Source organism: Lepus europaeus, chromosome 17 (genome assembly GCF_033115175.1).
Source record: "Lepus europaeus isolate LE1 chromosome 17, mLepTim1.pri, whole genome shotgun sequence".
Lineage (NCBI taxonomy): Eukaryota > Metazoa > Chordata > Mammalia > Lagomorpha > Leporidae > Lepus > Lepus europaeus.
Genome location: NC_084843.1, coordinates 14,956,391 through 14,976,198, shown reverse-complemented (window position 1 = coordinate 14,976,198; position 19,808 = coordinate 14,956,391). Strand labels below are relative to the sequence as shown.

General features: G+C 41.8%; 3 protein-coding genes across 6 annotated transcripts in view; all 3 read left to right on the top strand.

Annotated features, from left to right (window-relative positions):
- Positions 1–2,232: 2,232 nt before the first annotated feature.
- ATRNL1 (attractin like 1) overlaps positions 2,233–19,808 on the top strand; it is a 792,651-nt gene continuing 775,075 nt past the window's right edge. For all 4 annotated transcript variants that reach the window (XM_062214395.1, XM_062214397.1, XM_062214398.1 and 1 more), the window contains exon 1: positions 2,233–2,555. In XM_062214395.1, coding sequence (XP_062070379.1) covers positions 2,233–2,555 — 323 coding nt within the window. The remainder of the gene's footprint in view (positions 2,556–19,808) is intronic.
- Positions 9,156–9,838, top strand: LOC133775735 (signal peptidase complex subunit 2-like). Its single transcript, XM_062214231.1, has one exon. The coding sequence runs from the start codon at positions 9,157–9,159 to the stop codon at positions 9,748–9,750; it is 594 nt and encodes a 197-aa protein (XP_062070215.1). The 5' UTR covers position 9,156; the 3' UTR covers positions 9,751–9,838.
- On the top strand, positions 9,849–10,398 carry LOC133775736 (c-Myc-binding protein). The gene has a single exon (XM_062214232.1). The coding sequence runs from the start codon at positions 9,911–9,913 to the stop codon at positions 10,220–10,222; it is 312 nt and encodes a 103-aa protein (XP_062070216.1). The 5' UTR covers positions 9,849–9,910; the 3' UTR covers positions 10,223–10,398.

Here is a 19,808-nt window from a genome sequence, read left to right as displayed (position 1 = left end):
GCGGCAGAGATTGTTCGTGGATGGATGATATTAAAAAGAATTCTTGATTTCATAGCCAAGGAAATGAAGAGGCGTGATCCAGAACAGTATCTTCCTTTGGACTGGTTTTTGCGGACAGCTCCATCTCAAGGAGTCTCTAAGGGGCACCTGGATGTGGAAAATGTGTGAGAGGAAGAAGCGGGCAGTCCTAATGTCAGGTTTGATGATGACACTGCTGGTACTGATATCAGGTGGAAATTATGATTCGTTCAACCAGTGAGAATCACGGTTTCCCGTTTTCTTTTTGTAATTGTGAAGGAGCCATCTTCTTTTGGACTTCCCTTGCTTTCCTCTTTAAGTCACTGCTCAAGTATTTGCAAACCAAGCCAACACTTATGTTTTACTCACTGAAGGAAAACAAAGCATCCACTAATGGATGCAGCCTGATAAACAGTGGAGAGAGCATGGGTGTCAGAGCTCTTGTGTTTAGATCTCTGTTCCTCACTTACTCCTAAGCTGCCATCGACCAATGTTTTAAATCTCTTTCCTCATCTGCGAAATGGGGTTAATGGAGGATTTCATCTGCAAAGTGGGGATAACAGAGATTAAAAGAGATGATGTGAACACATCATGCCCTCAAATAAACAGGAATTGCATTTCACAAGAATATCACGGCTGTGTGGTTACAACTAAAACTTTTCTCTTGCTGTCAGAAATGCCTTCGGTAGATTCCAAATTCTTTTTCCCACTGCCTGCTCTTCGTTGGTGGGGCTCCAGCAACGCTGCGGTATCTCGGGGATACATGGCTGCAATTTGGGTTCGGTTTCCTTTCTCGAGGGTTCACTTACGACGCCTGTTTAGAGAAGGCACAAAAGTACAAAGCAAAAATTTCAGCACATGCCATCAAATCTTGGAAAATCATCTAAAGGAAGGACTGCCGCTGAGGAAGGAAAACAGCTCTTTTCTGGGCATCATTTCTGCTTTTCTGGAAAAAAAAAAAAAAAAGCCCGATGTTGCAATATTTTTCAAGGCAGAATATTGTCCCAGATGGAGGAGGAAACCCTGACACGCAGAAAAGGACAGACGCGGGGTTCCGAGGCCGTGTCGGCAGCGGGCGAAGTGTGGGTCACTCAGGACCCCACAGTTCTTTGCTGGGGGGCGAGGGTCCTTTTTCCGTGGACGAAATGACACCCCCTCCGAGGGGTCCCTGGGCGGAAACGGCTCCGCGCCCCTCCCTGTCCTTGCGGACCCACAGCGCGGTTGGACTGCGGTGCCTTTAAGACTTTTGCTTGCTGCACATGCTCAGCTCTTTGTGTGTAGTTGGAGTTTTTCTCTTTTAAGAAAAAAAAAAAAAAAATAGGAGGAAGGGGGTTGGGGAAGCGCTGGGCTAAGAGCGCTGCACTTTTGCAGCTGCAGACAGCGGACGGGAAGGGCTTCTTTTCCGCCCAAGCCGCGAAGCCCGGCTCTACCCTGTTCGTGGGGGGCTCCGAGGCCCGTGGGGCGGGGCGCCCCGCGCGCCTGGGGAAGGGCACGGCGGGCACGGACACGCGGGCCGCACCTGGGGGCCAGGCTCCCCTCAGCTCGAGTGGGCGCGCGCGCGGTGGGGGGAGTCCCCGGTCCCTGTCAGGGGCGGGGCGAGACCACGGGGCTGAGGTGGGGGGGGGAGCGAGTGTGGGGGGGCCGGCCCCGCGCACCGCCCGCCGCAGCCCCGGTGCCGCCGAGCGGCGCAGGAGGGAAGATGGATGTTGGGGTGCCGCTGGCCGCCTGGCACGCAGCGCGAGGCTGACCGCCGCTCCACGTCCCCCTCGGCCCGCGTTGGGCGCGCCCAGCTCGGGGCTCCCGCGCGGCCCCCGCCTTCCCCGCGCGCTGCGCGCGGCGCTCGGAGCTGAGGCGCAGTTGGCGCGGGCCGCGGGCGAGGCGGGGCCGCGCGCGCCGCCTCCCCCTCCCGTCAGGTCCTCTCCCGAGCGCCGGGGCGCAGGCTGCGCCTCTCGCTCCCCGCCTCGGGCCGGCTCAGGGGCGCCTCCGCTGTGAGGTGAGCCTGCCGAGGACAAGGTCAGGAGACCGGGCGGCGATGCCTGAGGGCGACCGGGGGCAGCCGAGCGGAGGCGACGGCGCTTGGGATCTGTCCCCGCTGACCGGGGAGCGGGACTGGGGCAGGCGCCGGTGAGGAGGAGCGGCGGCGGCGGCAGCGAGCTCTTCTCCGGCCGGAATCCCCCCTCAGCATCCCAGGCAGCGGCGGGGGCGCTGGGGAAGATGGAGCCGGGGGTCCGGGCCCGCGCTGGCCCCTCGCAGCCGGCGGCCCCGGGGCTGTGGAGGGCTCGGCCGGCGGGCGGCGGGGGCGGCGGCGGCAGCGGCGGCGGGAGCGGCGGCGGGGGCGCCTCCTCCTGGCTGCTGGACGGGAACAGCTGGCTGCTCTGCTATGGCTTCCTCTACCTGGCGCTCTACGCGCAGGTGTCCCAGTCCAAGCCGTGCGAGAGGACCGGCTCCTGCTTCTCGGGCCGCTGTGTCAACTCCACCTGCCTCTGCGACCCGGGCTGGGTGGGGGACCAGTGCCAGCACTGCCAGGGCAGGTTCAAGTAAGTGCCTTCGCCGGACCTTGCACGGCAGCCCTGTCCCGTCTGGGTCGTGGCCTCGGGTCCCCGGGAGGGGGAGTGAACCAGGGTGCTGGGGCCGCGGGGTGGGGGTCCGCGCTGCGCCCTCGGACCGCACCGGTCGGTCGCTGAGCGACTTGGAGAGCGAAGCCTTTTGCTAGCGTCCTAGATGTCCGCAGCCACTTCCGATCGCCTGCTCGGCCGCAGCGTTTTCCCATCAGTTACAGTGCCGGGCACCATTTCGTTAGGACCTTGTATTAGAATCAGAAATCATGCAGACTGCTCAAAAAATACATGCGCACCGTGAACAGTTCAGATGCGGAGGTGTCAGGGCTGGAAGTTAGGACCTCCCTCTACCCCCATCCTGCTGCTCCCAGAGGTGACCAGTGCTAGCTAAGAATCTGGTACGTTTGTAAGCACAGTGATCGTAGTACTAGCGTTTATGATCATCTTGCTCTGTGCCAGACGCTGTTCTAAGCGCTTTACCTGGATTATCGCATTTGTTCCTCAGAACAACTCTGCGACTTACTAGAATTATCCTATGGGATTTACAGAGGGAAATTGAGGCGAAGCATTGGAGTAACGTCCAGAGTTACCCAGTAGGGACGGCTGTGGGATTCCAGATCAGCCAGCTTTACTCCAAAGTGTGTACTTGTAGTGATTATGTTATGTTGCACTTGCTAGGGCAATATTAAATTGAGACTGAACTGGATGACCATGGGTTGGATGAAAAGGATGACATGCCTGGACTTTCTTATGTGGTGAAGACAGTGGATGTTTCTAACAATTAGCTATTGTGTGGAAGCCTTACTTCGGTTTTTCTGATGCTGGAGGTGCTAAGGGATTTGCTGGACCAAGTGAAGATACTTTTCTCCCTGTTGGTTGATGTTTGTTAGATTCCAACCTGATATAAAAAGAAATGGGTATGCATGGGGGAACAGCAAATAAGATGGTTGAGGCCAGTAGGAAGTTGTTGCTTTCTGACAACTTGCAGACAAGTCCTTAGGAAAGTTAGCTTCTTAGTCCTCTAGATTCTCAATATCAAGTGTGCTGGCGGGTTTGTGGCTCTGAAGTTGCACCAGCTCATTATATTGTCAGGATGATAGCAAAATCGAAGTGAGATGTCTCTTGGACTTTAAGGCAAAGTGAGAATATGGTTTACCTTACCAGTATATTGTAGGACAATTTTCTCGGAATTTTACACAGCATAATTCTTTCAAAACTTTTTTTTTTGTGTTTTACTCCTGCTGGTTACAGTGGTGTGGGTAAAACTCAATGTAAAAATATATCTGTAAAATGGAACTTTAAAATTTTAGGTAAATTGTATTGTTTGAGTCATAGCAGGTTTTTGGAATTAATCTCTACTTTTATTGAAACTTATTTGTAGCAATAGGTTGAAATATTTCCAGAGTTCATGCTTTAACTACTTCTGAAATTTAAATTTTTTTTTTTAATTTGAAGAGATGCTAATTAATGCTTAAAAAGTGTTTTAAGGCAAGAAAAGAGATCTTAATTGGATTGTGCTTGTTAGTATCCTCCCTTTGTTTTTTTTTTTTTTACATAAATGTTTTTAAACTTTTGCTGTGAGAGTACTCTCTGGCTTCTTAACCTAGCAAGAAACTTAAAACATATGAAGTGGCAGCCAGCAGTGAAAAAAGCTACATGTGTGTTTCACATCATTATATACGTAAATAGGAAGATTGCATGATTCATACAAAATTTAAGGATACTGAATTTTGTGTGGATGGATTTGCTCCATTTGTCTAAAACAGACGAAACTGCTGTACTCCTAGGAAGCTCATGGACCATCTACACTTTGTAGTAGTGGAGCTTCTTAATTAGCTGCATCAGCAGCCTGTGACCTCACTAGCAGATGTTGTCCAGTTAGTAAGAAAGACCACAGATCAAGTTAGAAGTAGCTTAAATAACAATGAGCAATGGTGTTCATAAACAACACACATTAGTGAGTTAAAGACTAGGTTTTAATGTAGATATAGTTTAATAATAAATCCTGAACTAATCATCATTGGGTATTCATTTCCTTGGGAGTTGTTATTTCTATGATTCATTATACTCTTTTGGTAAATGCTTTTTCAATTCTCTGTGGAATACAGACTATTAATTAGAGTAAATATAGCTGGTACAACTATATATGTTTTGTTATAGATTTTTTTAGGGGCACAGTGGTATTTAATATTAAGAAGAAGAATCATACTTAGAAGGAAAGAATTCTTACTGGTAAAGTGCATGCTAAGCTGTGAAGGGTTTATTTGAAGATGGTGGCTTGTTTTACCCTGTGTTAGAAGTAATAACACAGTAGGAAAGACTTTAGAAATTCTCACTTCACTAATTATCTTGAAAATCTTTTACCAAACTGCAGGATAGCAGTCTTACAAACAGACATCAAAAATGATTGATCAATCTTGGTAAGCAGGTGTCAAAATTAATTGGTTGGTTCCATGGTAACTTACCTTTTTTCTACTATAGGGGTTCCACTAGGGAATAAAAGTATTCTTCAAATGCTTCTTTAGAATGGAAGATTGATGGTGGGGGAAGAACTGCAGAAGCAAATATGGTACCAAAAGTGTACTTCAGTTCTCTTAGCATTGATTCCAGTCTTCTGTTTCCATTTGATAAGAATAAAACACTCAGAATTACAAGCTATTCCTCATACAGGTAAAACAAACCATACATTGATCTTCAGCTCAAGCTAGACTAAAGAACTCGGGACTGAGAATCAGAGAGGACAGTGCCAACTGCAAATATAGTAATCAAGGTTATAATAGACTAATTCAAATTGTATTTATTTTGGATAGTTTAATACAGTGTTAGAATAGAGAACGTTTTGCTATAATCTATTTGAGTGAATGACATTCTCTTCTGGAAGCTAGTTCTTAAGAACTACTTACATAGAGTAACTGGTTTGTGTGTATGAACTTTTTCTTTTAATGTTCAGACTTGAATGGTTTCTTGTTACTATGGCTTTGAACCTTTGACTTCTAATTTCTCTTAGGGAGACATAACCTGAATTAATGCTCTAAGGTTGTGAAATATCTTACTATATTGTGAATTATTTGTAAATGTAGACTTGTTTTTGAATCTTTTCCAAAATTCATCAGTTGACTTTTATTTAGTGTATATGGATAACTTTTTAGGTTAGTTGAATGTGGGTGCTGAATTTCATGCATTTATCATGGAAGTACTCTGGTGACAACAAAGTGAAGATATAATTTCAGGAATTAGGTTGCTGTTATAAATAAAAAGTTGCAGGATTGTGTAAATATTTTTCTTAAGCTACTTTTTAGAAATATATGCACATATATATGTATGTATTTGGAATCCTTTTCATTAATTGCAGGGAAACTATCAAACTGTAAAGTTAAATTGAATGCTCTTTGTCCCTAAGTCTTCTTTATTTCAAAGATTGCAATGTAATGAGTAACTTATAGCTATGGATTCTTTTTACGTTATTAAGATACATACTCATATAGTAGGAATTCACAACAATTTAGAATGACTGTTTCTAAGATCCTACATTGATAAGGCTCATTTTAGTAGCATGATTTTTTTTAAAGATTTATTTATTTATTTGAAATGCAGAGTTACAGAGAGGCAGAGGGAGAGAGGGAATCTTCCATCTGATGATTCACTCCCCAAGTGGCTGCGATGGCCAGAGCTGGGCTGATCTGAAGCCAGGAGTCAGGAGCTTCCTCCAGGTCTCCAAAGTGTGTGCAGTGCCCCAAGGACTTGGGTCATCTTCTACTGCTTTCCCAGGCGCTTCAGCAGGAAGCTGGATGGGAAGTGGAGTAGTAGGGACTCAAACTGGTACTCATACGGGATGCCTGCTGTGCCACAATGCCGGTCCCAGTACCATGTTTTTTAAGAATGGATGTCTCTGGGCTAGTGCTGTGGCTTAGTAGGTTAATCCTCTGCTTGCGGCGCTGGCATCCCATATGGGCCCCAGTTCTAGTCCCTGCTGTTCTACTTCCAGTCTGACTTTCTGTTATGGCCTGGGAAAGCAGTGTATGACCCAAGCGCTTGGGCTGCTGCACCGTGTGGGAGACCTGGAGGAAGCTCCTGGCTCCTTAGCTTCAGATTGGCTCAGCTCCGCCCATGTGGCCATTTGGGGAGTGTCTCCCTCTCACTGTCTGTAACTCTACCTCTCAGATAAATAAAATAAGTTGGACTTTTAAAATTCTTGAAAGTGACACATATATTCCTTTTGGCATCAGAATATTTTGCCTCTTTTATTAATCCTCTCTCCTATCTGGTCTTTGCTGGGATAATTTCTGATCATCCTTCTAAGCTTAAATATTGGTTTCTAAAGGAGATTTTTCTTTTTTTAATTAATTGATTAAATTTTATTTAATGAATGCGTTTTTACATAGATACAACTTTACAGTGGTTCTTTCCCCCATGTTCTCCACCCCGCTCCCATCCTACCTTCCATTCCCTCTCCCATCTTAAAGGAGGCTTTTCTGATAATTCGGTCTAAGTTATCCCTTCTTGACTGTATTTATACTCTTTTTTTTTTTTTTTAAAGATTTATTTGCTTATTTGAAAGGAAGTTATAGAGAAATGGAGATTCAGCCAGAGCTTCCATCTACTGGTTCACTCTCCAAATGGCCACAACAGCTGGAGCTGGGCCAGGCTGAAGCTAGGAGCTTCTAACAGGTCTCCTGCATGGGTGCAGTAGCCCAAGCACTTGGGCCATTCTCTGTGGCTTTCCCAGGCACATTAGCAGGGAGCTGGATCAGGAGTGGAGCAGTTAGGACTCGAACGAGTACCCATATGGGATGCTGGTGCCACAGACAGCAGCTTTACCCACTATGCTGCAGCAGCAACTCCCCTATTGTATACTGTTACAGCACATTTTTCCTTCTTAGAACTTTGATGAATTATTTAATTGTGATTTTTTTCCTTTATTTTAAAGAGCATTATTGAGGTGTAATTGACATACAATGAACTATGCAATTTAAAAGGTATAATTTATTTATTGCAAATTACAGTGTGATATGTTTTGTCTTTGGTATATACCTCTGAAAGTATCACTACAATTAAGATCATAAAAATATTAATTACATATGAAAGTTTTTAATTATTCTCTTTCCTTCTCGCTTTCTCTCTCTGTCCCTGGGCAGCTACTGATCAGTTTTCTCTTCACTGTAGATTTGCTGGTATTTTCTACATTTTTTATCTAAGTGCAGTCATTCATTCTATACAACTTTTTGTCTGGCTTCTTTCACACAGCATATTTATTTTGAGATTCATTAATGGTGTATCAGAACTTTTAATTTCTGAATAGTAACCCATTATGTGGATACACCACAATTTGTTTATCCATACAGCTGCCAGTGGACATTTGGATTGTTTACCAGTTTTGGCTATTCTTTATAAAACTGCTGTGAACTTTTATGTCGAAGTCTTAGTGTGGACATAGAGTGCAATTGGCTGAGTTATATGATAGATAAGTGTTTGACTTTTTAAAGAAATTGACAAACTTTTTCAAACTAATTGTATCATTATGTTCCTACCAGCAAATGTGTGAATGTTCTAGCTAATTCATAGCCTCACCAGTACTTGACATGGTTAGTCTTTTAAATTTTTAATGATTCTAATAAGTGAGTAAAATGTCTTTGAGCTTTAATTTGCGTTTCCATAATAACTAATGATGTTGAGCATGTGCTTGCTTGCCATCTGTATATCTTCTTTAGTGAGATATCTGTTCAGAGTTTTTGCACATTAAAACATTTTTGTGGTGTTGGTTTTTGTGATTCTTTTTTTTTTTTTTTTTTTTTTGATAAGCAGAGTTAGAGAGAGAGATAGAGAGAAAGGTTTTCCTTTCCAATGGTTCACCGCCCCCCAAATGGCCACTACAGCCAGTGCGCTGTGCCAATCTGAAGCCAGGAGCCAGGTGCCTCCCCCGGTTTTTGTGATTTTTAAAAAAAAAATGTTTTCTGAATTCTAACCAGAAACATAATTTGGAAATTTTTTTTTGACAGGCAGAGTTAGACAGTGAGAGAGTGGTCTTCCTTCCATTGGTTCATCCCAAATGGCCGCTACAGCCGGTGCACTGTGCCCATCCGAAGCCAGGAGCCAGGTGCTTCCTCCTGGTCTCCCATGCAGGTGGAGGGCCCAAGCTATTTGGGCCATCCTCTACTACCTTCCTGGGCCACAGCAGAGAGCTGGACTGGAAGAGGAGCAACCTGGACAGAATCCGGCGCCCCAACCAGGACTAGAACCCCAGGGTGCCGGAGCCACAGGCAGAGGTTTAGCCAAGTGAGCCACGGTGCTGTGCTGGCGGAAATATTTTCTGCCACACTGGGGCTTATTGTTTCATTCTCTTTGACAGTGTTCTTCAAACAACAAAAGTTTTAAATTTGTTGAGTTACAATATATCTTTTTAAAAAGATTTATTTACTTATTTGAAAGGCACCCTTACAAAGAAATGGAGAGACTGAGGGAAATCTTCCATCTACTGGTTAACTCCTCAAGTGGCCACAACAGCTAGAGCAGGGCCCAGCTGAAGCCAGGAGTCAGGAGATTCTTCTGGGTCTCCCACATGGGTGGGACAAGACAAGACAAGATGGCTGCGGCGGATGCACAGGGCGGGAGAAGCGGTGGCGGCGGAGGTGGTGGTGGAGCTTGCGGTGGCCCCAGCGGCGGGACAAGCAGTAGCCGCAGCGGCTTATTGGATAAGTGGAAGATTGATGATAAGCCTGTAAAAATTGATAAGTGGGATGGATCAGCTGTGAAAAACTCTCTGGATGATTCTGCCAAAAAGGTACTTCTGGAAAAATACAAGTATGTGGAGAATTTTGGTTTAATTGACGGCCGCCTCACCATCTGTACCATCTCCTGTTTCTTTGCCATAGTGGCTTTGATCTGGGATTACATGCACCCTTTTCCAGAGTCCAAGCCTGTTTTGGCTTTGTGCGTCATATCCTATTTTGTGATGATGGGGATTCTCACCATTTATACCTCATATAAGGAGAAGAGCATCTTCCTCGTGGCCCACAGGAAAGATCCTACAGGAATGGATCCTGATGATATTTGGCAGCTGTCCTCCAGTCTCAAAAGGTTCGATGACAAATATACCCTGAAGCTGACTTTCATCAGTGGAAGAACAAAGCAGCAACGAGAAGCTGAGTTCACCAAATCCATTGCTAAATTTTTTTGACCACAGTGGAACGCTGGTCATGGATGCGTATGAACCTGAAATATCCAGGCTCCATGACAGTCTTGCCACAGAAAGAAAAATAAAATAACCAGTTCTAAAAGCAAAAAAAAAAAAGCCAGCCACGGTCTCCGGCGCCAGCGACGCCGCTGCCGCTGTCACTATGGCCCATTACAAAGCCGCCGACTCGAAGCGCGAGCAGTTCCGGAGGTACTTGGAGAAGTCGGGGGTGCTGGACACGCTGACCAAGGTGTTGGTAGCCTTATATGAAGAACCAGAGAAACCTAATAGTGCTTTGGACTTTTTAAAGCATCACTTAGGAGCTGCTACCCCAGAAAATCCAGAAATAGAGCTGCTTCGCCTAGAATTGGCAGAAATGAAAGAAAAATATGAAGCTATTGTAGAAGAAAATAAAAAACTGAAAACAAAGCTTGCTCAGTATGAACCACCTCAGGAGGAGAAGCGTGCTGAATAGGATTCTTCTCAGTTGAAAAGACACTGAAAAATGGTTTTGTATGACTTAAATAGTTTGTATAGTATATAATCTTTTCTGAACAGATGCTATAGAACTCTTTTAATATGTTAAATTCACCTATTATACTTTAACTGTTAAAAACACATATATTAGAATCACCAATAAAAACTCAATATAACTTTAAAAAAAAAAAAAAAAATGGCCCAGGGAGTTGGGCCATTTTCCGCTGCTTTCCTAGGTCTGTTAACAGGGAGCTGGATCGGAAGTGGAACAGCCAGGACTCCAACCAGGACTTGAACCAGTTTCCACCTGCTATACCATGATGCCGGCCCCTTTTTCTTTTATAGATTTTTCTTTATGGGTAGCCTCTAAGAAATCTTTGCCTAAACCAAGTTGATGAAAAACTTCTTTTCTCTAGAAGTTTTGTATTTTTACATTTTACATTTAGATTTTAGATCCATTTTGAGTTAATTTTCATATATGGAAAGGGGAGTATGGAGTCTATGTTCTTTTTTTTTCTTTTTTTTTTTGTTTATCAATATTGAATTTTTCCAGCACTGTTGTTGGAAAGACTGTCCTTTATATGCTAAAGTGGTTTTTTAATTTGGTTGAAACCAGTTTTTATTTTCATGCCTATTCCTGTACTTTATTTTGATTTTCTGATCTCTTTTGTCAGTGCAACAGTGTCTTGATTATTACAGCTTTATACATTTTGAATTCAAAAATGTTAAATCCTTCACTTTTTTTCCTTCAAACATTTTGACTAGTCTAGATCTTTTATAATTCTGTATGAATTTTGGAATCAGCATGTCAGTTTCCATAAATGTCCTGTTGGAATTTTGTTTAGGATATCTTTATGGATTAATTTAGGAAAAATTAACACTTAATCAGTATTGAGTTTCCTTATATATCAAAGACATGGCATATTTTACCATTTATTTACATCTTATTTAATCTCTCAGTATTTTAAAATTTTCAATGGGCAGATCTTGTCATATTTTCACTAAGTACTTAGTATTTTTTGATGTTATTGTGATAGTTTTTTTTCTTTTTTTCCTTTTATTATTATTTTTTTTTTGACAGGCAGAGTGGACAGTGAGAGAGAGACAGAGAGAGAGGTCTTCCTTTTTGCTGTTGGTTCACCCTCCAATGGCCGCCGCGGTAGGCGCGCTGCGGCCAGCGCACTGCACTGATCCGATGGCAGGAGCCAGGTGCTTATCCTGGTCTCCCGTGGGGTGCAGGGCCCAAGCACTTGGGCCATCCTCCACTGCACTCCCTGGCCACAGCAGAGAGCTGGCCTGGAAGAGGGGCAACCGGGACAGGATCGGTGCCCGGACCGAGACTAGAACCCGGTGTGCCGGCGCTGCAAGGCGGAGGATTAGCCTAGTGAGCCGCGGCGCCTGCCATTGTGATAGTTTTTAAGTTTTGATTTTGCATTGTTGCTGTTATGTAGACATAAAACTATCCTGCAATCTTGCCAACTTTACCTATTAGTTATAGATGTTATAGATTTCTTAAGATTTTCTATGTAGATAATCATTTCTGCACATAAAATAACTTTACTCTCTTTTTAATCTGAATACCTCTTATGTCTTATTTTGTTTGTTAGACTATCCATTAAAGTGATGAGTAGAGTTAATAAGAGTAGTCAATGTTTTGTTGTTAATTTAGGAGGAAAATGTGCAGTCTTTAATCATCAGGTAGGATGTTATCTATAAGTTTTTGTAGCTGCTTTTAATTATAGTGAGAAAATCCCCTTCTGCACCTAGTTTGATAAGTGTTTTTATCAGTGATGGATATTGAATAGAGTTAACATTATATATAATTTTTCTTTTTAGTTTTGATATTATTGTGATAATGTAATAAATAACTACTAGAGTTTTGAATATTAAATCAACCTTACATTTCTGAGATAAACCATATATGAAATGATGTTTTCCTTTTTCTATATTGATTAGATTTGAAAAGATTTGTTTAATTGATTTTATGTATTTGAAAGAATTAGAGAGGTATAGAGAGAGAGGGAGAGAAAGGTCTTCCATCCTCTGGTTCACTCTCCAAATGGCTGCAATGGCCAGAGCTGAGCCGATCCAAAGCCAGGAGCCAGGAGCTTCTTCCGGGACTCCCATGTGGGTGCAGGGACCCAAGGACTTGGGCCATCTTCTACTGGTTTCCCAGGCCATAGCAGGGAGCTGGATCTGAAGTGGTGCAGCCAGGACTTGAACCGGCATCCATATAGGATGCTGGCACTGCAGGCAGCAGCTTTACCCATTATGCCACAGTGCCGGCCCCCAATAAAACCATTTTAATACCGTACATGTTCTTTTAGGCACTGCTTTAGCTCTCTCTCTCTCTCTCTCTTTTTTTTTTTTTTTTGACAGGCAGAGTGGACAGTGAGAGAGAGAGACAGAGAGACAGGTCTTCCTTTTGCCATTGGTTCACCCTCCAATGGTCGCCGCAGCCGGCTTGCTGTGGCTGGCGCACCGTGCTGATTCTAAGGCAGAAGCCAGGTGCTTCTCCTCGTCTCCCATGGGGTGCAGGGCCCAAGCACTTGGGCCATCCTCCACTGCACTCCCGGGCCACAGCAGAGAGCTGGACTGGAAGAGGGGCAACCAGGACAGAATCCGGCAGCCCGACCGGGACTAGAACCCGGTGTGCCGGCGCTGCAGGCGGAGGATTAGCCTGTTGAGCCGCGGTGCCGGCCAGTGTCTCATATTTTGATAGTGTGTTTTCATTTTCATTCATTCACTCACTTCCTGATTTTCACTGAGACATTCTTTTTGCCACAGCAACTGCTCCTGGACATTTTTTCTGATAGCTGCTTTAAGAATATTATCAGATTCACTTCATTGATGTTATCTGACATTTATCTTTTCTCAAGCGAATTGATTTTATTGTTTTTTGGTATGACAAGTAATTTTGGATTATATACTGGTTATTTTACTATTTTGTATGAGACTATCTTAGACTTTTTGTATTGCTGTAATAGAATACCTGAGACTGGCTTATTTTTAATGAGCAGAAGTTTATTTGTTGATGATTCTAGAGGTTGGGAAGTATAGGATTGAAGGGTTGGCATCTGGCAAGTACTTTGATTCTTTGGTGGGAGGACAAAGTGGGGGGCATTGTCATGCTGAACTCACAGTTTTATGAAAAACTCACCCCCTCAGTCAGGGCATTAATCCCTTCTTGAGGGCTGAACTCACATGGCATAAATCATGTCTAATAAGTCCCAACTCCCAACACTGTTGGTTTGGAGATTAAGTTTCCAATACATGCTTTGGGGCACATGTTCAAGTTGTGCCTGAGATTCTGGTTCCTATTTATAGATTATGTCCTAGAAAGAATTCAGTTCATCTTGTTTTAGTATATATGACCTAGCCCACTTACTTTTTTTTTCTTCATTTATTTTATTTATTTCAGAGGCAGAAAGACAAAAAGACATCTGCCATTCACTAGTATACTCCCAAAATGCTCAAAAAAAGTGGGTTGGGCCAAGCTGAATCCAAAAGTTGGGAGTTCAATCTGGTCTCCCACATGGGTGACAGGGACTCAACTGCTTGTGCCTTCACTTATTGCCCTATGGGTATGAATTAGCAGGAAGCTAGAATTGAGAGTGGAGGCAGGACTGGAACCCAGGCATTTTAATCAAGCAGTCTCTTAACTGCTGTGTCAGTTACGTGCTCCTTATCAAACTGAAAAAAAATTTACAGCTTTATTGAGTTGTTAGCAGTTATTCTCCATGCTCCTCATCCACCAACCCGGGTAATCTAGCCAAATGACTGTTTACTTTCTGTTTCAGAGTTTGCCAATAATGGAATTTCATATTATGATAGAACCATTCAATAAGTGGTCTTTGTTCACTGACCTCTTTCAATCATGTTTTCATGTTTCATTCATGTTGTAGCATATATCAGTACCTCATTGTTTTTCATTGCTGAGTAATATTCTGTTATTAGGATAATACCACATTTTGTTATTCCATTTAACAGTTGTTGGACATTTAAGTTGTTTCCACCTTGTAACTGCTTCAAATAGTGCTGCAATAAACTTTTATGTACATGTTTTAAATTCTTTTTAAAATAGATTTACTTACTTGAAAGGCAGAGGAAGACAGAGGGAGAGATCTTCATTCACTGTTTCACTGACCAGATGACCACAATAGCCAGGCCCAAACCAGCAGCTGGAAACTCAGCCTCATCTCCTACATGGGTGGCAGGGCCCAAAGCAGTTGTGTCGTCTTCTGCTGATTTCCCAGGTACATTAGCAGGGAGCTGGATCAGAAATGGAGCAGCTGGGACTCCAACTGATGCACATATGGAATACTAGTATTGCAGGCAGCAGCTTAACCTGCTGTGCCACAATGCCAGCCCCCTTGATGTATTAATTATTATTTTTAAATTTTATTTATTTATTTGAAAATTAGAGTTACAGAGAGAAGGAGAGACAGAGAGAACGTTCATCTGCTAGTTCACTCCCCAAATGGCCACAACTACCAGGGTTAGATCAGTCTGAAGCCAGGAGCCATGAACTTCATCCAGGTCTCCCAGGGAGGTGCAGGGGCTTCTGCAGCCTTCTCAGGCACATTAGCAAGGAGCTGGATAGGAAGTGGAGCAGCTGGAACTTGAACCAGTGCCCAGGCATCCATGCTGCAGTTAGTAGCTTTACTTGCTACACCACAACACTGACCCCAATGTATTAATTTCAATGCCAGGCTTCTTTAATACTTTTTTGATGGTATAATTATACTAATAATGAGAATTTTTTGCTAGAAAACAGAATTTATTATTGTAGCTATTTCATGTAAGTAGTATAGTACTATTTCAAAACAAATTATGAGTTTAGAGAAGACATGATGCGATTGAAATACATTTTACATATATTGCCTTTTTTAGTGCTGATGAAAATGCTTTGAGGTACGTATTGTTATTCTCATTTTACAGTGGAGATAGAGTATGAACAATTAAAAATTATTTATGCAAAGTCTAATAGCTACTATATGACAGATTCATTGCCCAGTTTTGTGTGACTTTTTTTCCAATACTAACCTATCTTTTACTCTTCAATGAGAAGTTTCTCCTTAAACTCATAATCTTGATTTTTAAAGAGCAAAGGGATTACTTAGGAGCATGAGTTGTGGTGTGAAATTGATGTATGTTTCAGATATATTTTTGTCAAAATGCCAAGAACCATATTACATTTATTTGCTTTGATGCTTTATTGAAAGCTTTATACATTTTATCTCTTTACATTTTTAATGCAGCCTTATGAAGTGAGTACTATTACTGCCACTGTTTTACACACAAGGAAACTGGGACTTAGGGAGGTTGAGTAACATGCCCACTAAGCCACCAAGCTGAGATTCTTGTAGCTCTTTGTTTCTTTTTTTCAGTTATATCTTTTTCATTTTTTAGTAAAAAAAATATTGTTCTACAAAGTTCTTATTTGTCCTTTACAAGTTAATATGAATGGGTATGTTTTTCAGTGTGCAAAGATAACAATAGTAATGTATAGACTTCTGAATTTATGATGCAGTTATATGTATCTAACTCTCTGACTGTAATATATATATATTATCTATAAGTTTATTGGCTATTTTAACACATATTATAATAGAAGTTTAAAATATCAGGTTCACAGATGGGCTGTGAATGAATCGTCATTTATTTGCAAAATATTGCTTATGTGATTTTTTTCTAGGTAGGGGGAGGGATAGCTTTTACAGAATTTGCATTTATTTCATATCTCAAAATAGTCATTTTTCTATAAGAAAGAAACCCAATTAATGGTCACTATGTACAATTAAAAAATCTTTTTTTCAACAGATGGAATTATCCTCAAAGTAGTGTTTTAAATTTATTTTTCCAAAAAGCATAGGATTATGAAAGAACAATTTTTTGCTGCTTATTAATTGTTCAAATAATATGGATACTTGTGTTACATGTAGGTATATGTAGACACAATGTATAGCTGTACATATTTACTTATATACATACCTCTATCATGTTTCTGAAGATATTAATCACAGAGATGTGTAGTCACTTTATATGTGCCACATTTATTTGCTAATTGTGTTGTCTTCCATCCAGTTAGAACTGTGTTGTTGAATGTGGCAAATTGCTAGTCACTTGTGGTTTTAAAAATTAATTAAAATTAAATTAAAGCAATTTAGTTCCTTTGTTGCAATGGCCACATTTCAAGTACTCAATAGCCATGTGTGCCCTGTGGCTACCATATGGAATAGTAAATATATAGAACATTTCTATCATTGCAGGAATTGTTGAACATCATCACTATTCTAGAATGTACAGTCCAGGAGGTCTGGGAATTTTTTCGATTTTGTTTTTTCACTTTCAATTTTTTAAAGATTTATTTATTTGAAAGGCAGAGTTACAGAGAGGCAGAGGCAGAGGCAGAGAGAGAGAGAGAGATAGGTCTTCCATCCGCTGGTTCACTCTGCAATGGCTAGAGCTGTGCTGATCCAAAGCCAGGAACCGGGAGCCAGGAGCTTCCTCCAGGTCTCCTATGCAGGTGCAGGGGCCCAAGGATTAGGCCATCTTCTACTGCTTTCCCAGGCCATAGCAGAGAGCTGGATCCGAAGTGGAGCAGCTGGGACTTGAACCGGCACCCAAATGGGATGCTGGCACTGTAGGTGGCAGCTTCACCTGCTACGCCACAGTGCTGGCCCCTCACTTTCAATTTTAATAGCTTCACTGAGTTATGAAATATTCACCGTAAGTTTTACTAATTTAAGTTCCTAATTCAGTGTTTTTTTAACGTTTGTTTCAGAATAGTTTTATATTTTAAAAAAATATTGTATTTTTTTTTTAAAAAACCTGGTGTTAAATTGGAAATGGCATAGAAAATTAATTAATTTTTTAAAAAAAATATTATGTAGGATCTCTGCCTTTAATGTGCTGTACACTCTTATTTAATGCTATAACTAGTACTCCAACAGTATTTTTTTTTCACTTTGTGTTGCTATATGGGGGCAAACTGTTGAAATCGTTACCTAATTTATACTAAACTGATCTTTTGTATATAAAGAGAATTGAAAATGAATCATGATGTGATTGGAAGGGGAGAGGGAGCGGGAAAGGGGAGGGTTGTGGGTGGGAGGAAGTTTTGGGAGGGGGAAGCCATTGTAACCCATGAGCTGTACTTTGGAAATTTATATTCATTAAATAAAAGTTTAATAAAAAAAAAAAAGAAAAAAAAAGAAAAAAAATATTGTAGAGTTACACAGAGTTCCTATACATCCCACACCCAGCTTTCCCTGTTGTTAACATCTTATATTAGTATGTTTGTCACAATCCATAAACCACATCTGACTTCCCTATTTTTCAATCCAAACTCCTATCCCGTTCATTTTCCTACCCTCTAGTAATCACCATTTCATGTTCCTATTGAAGTTTTTTGTTTGTTTTAGCTCCCACATATGAGGGAGAATATGGAATATTTGTCTTTCTGTGTCTGACTTCACTTAACATAATGTCCTATAGTTCATCCATTTTGTTGTTTGGCAGGATTTCATTGTTATGAATAGTGTCCTGTTGTGTATATCACATTTTCTTTATCCATCCATCTGATGATGACACCTTGGTTGGTTTTGTATCTTGGCTATTGTGAACAGTGCTGCAATAAACATCATAGAGCAAGTATCTCTTTGGTATAGTGATTTTATGTATTTTGGGAATATATCCAGTAGTGGGATTGCCGGATTGAATGGCAGTTTTAGTTCTTGGTTTTAAAGAAATCTCTATGCTGTTTTCCATAGTGGTTGTACTAACTTTACGTTATCAAAAGCAGTGTATGAGTTCTCTTTCTCCATATCTTTGTCAGAATGACTATTATCAAAAAGACAGAAACAAATGCTAAAAGATAAGTTGATACCTCATTGTGGTTTTGATTTGCATTTCCCTGATGGCTAGTGATACTGAGCATTTTTTCATTTATCTGTTGGCCATTTGTGTTTCTTTTGAGAATTGTCTTTTCAGATCCTTTGCCATTTCTTAACTAGATTTGTTGTTTTTTGAGTTCTTGATATATTTTGGATATTAATCCTTTGTCAGTTTGAAAGCTTGCAGATATTTTCTCTCATTCTGTCAAATGTCTCTTCACTCTCTTGATTATTTCCTTGCTGCACAGAAGCTTTTGAGTGTAACATATTCCCATTTGTCTAGTTTATTTTTGTTACCTGTGCCTTTGGGGTCTTATCCAAAAAGTTATTGACTACACCAATATTTTGATATGTTTCTCATTTTTTTCCCTAACAGTTTCATAGTTTTAGATCTTATATTTAGGTCTTTGATCCATCTTGAGTTGGTTTTTGTATATGGTAAAAGTTAGGGATCTAATTTTGTTCTTCAGTATATCATCATCTACATCAGTTTTGCCAGCACCATTTATTGAAAAGTCTGTCCTTTATCCAACATATGTTCTTGGCACATTTGTGAAAAATCTGTCAGTGGTATGTACATAGATTAATTTCTGGACTGTCTGTTCTCATTGGTCTATGTTGGCCAGTAGGTTTTTTTTTTTTGACAGGCAGAGTGGACAGTGAGAGAGAGAGAAAAAGGTCTTCCTTTTCCATTGGTTCACCCCCCAATGGCTGCTGTGGCCAGCACACCGCACCTATCCAAAGCCAGGAGCCAGGTGCTTCTACTGGTCTCCCATGTGGGTGCAGGGCCCAAGCACTTGGGCCATCCTCCACTGCACTCCCGGGCCACAGCAGAGCTGGACCAGAAGAGGAGCATCCGGGACAGAATCTGGCGCCCTGACCGGGACTAGAACCCAGTGTGCTGGCACCGCAGGTGGAGGATTAGCCTATTGAGCCGTGGCACCAGCCACCAGTAGTTTTTTAAAAACAGAATTGTGGGGGCCGGCGCCGTGGGTGCCGGCATCCCATATGGACGCTGGGTTCTGGTCCCGGCTGCTCCTCTTCCAGTCCAGCTCTCTGCTGTGGCCCGGGAAGGCAGTGGAGGATGGCCCAAGTGCTTGGGTGCCTGCACCCGCGTAGGAGACAAGGAAGAAGCCCCTGGCTTCGGATCGGCATGGTGCCGGCCGTGGCGGCCATTTGTGGGGTGAACCAGTGGAAGGAGGACCTTTGTCTCTCTCTCACTGTCTGTCAAATTAAAAAAAAAAAACAACAACAGAATTGTGCAACTATAACCATACTTTTATAACATTGTCGTGATCCTGTAAAAGAAATGTTGTACCCGTTAATAGTTGCTTCCCATTTTTTCCCTTGTTTCTTGCCATTGGGCAGCAGCTGCTTTCCAGAGATTTTAACAAATTCATTCTTTTATTCCCCATGCCAAGAATATTCTGACATTCAAGAAATAATTGTAAATCATTTTGAATCCTTGAATGACTATGTGGATATATTTTTTACTATAGTTCACTTAGGGAGAATAATCAAACTATATAAACTTATATCTGTGACTTATTACAATAATTTCTGTGTATCTTATATAATCATTTTATATTCATCTTTAGATGTATAAAATTGTTTTTCTTAATGATGTTTTAAAGTGCTTTTCCAGTCTGAATTATCAAAGCACATTATATTTATAATTTCCAAAAA

Coding starts and splice junctions, on each gene's coding strand:
- LOC133775735 (XM_062214231.1), top strand. CDS start 9,157: ATGGCTGCGGCGGATGCACAGGGCGGGAGAAGCGGTGGCGGCGGAGGT.
- LOC133775736 (XM_062214232.1), top strand. CDS start 9,911: ATGGCCCATTACAAAGCCGCCGACTCGAAGCGCGAGCAGTTCCGGAGG.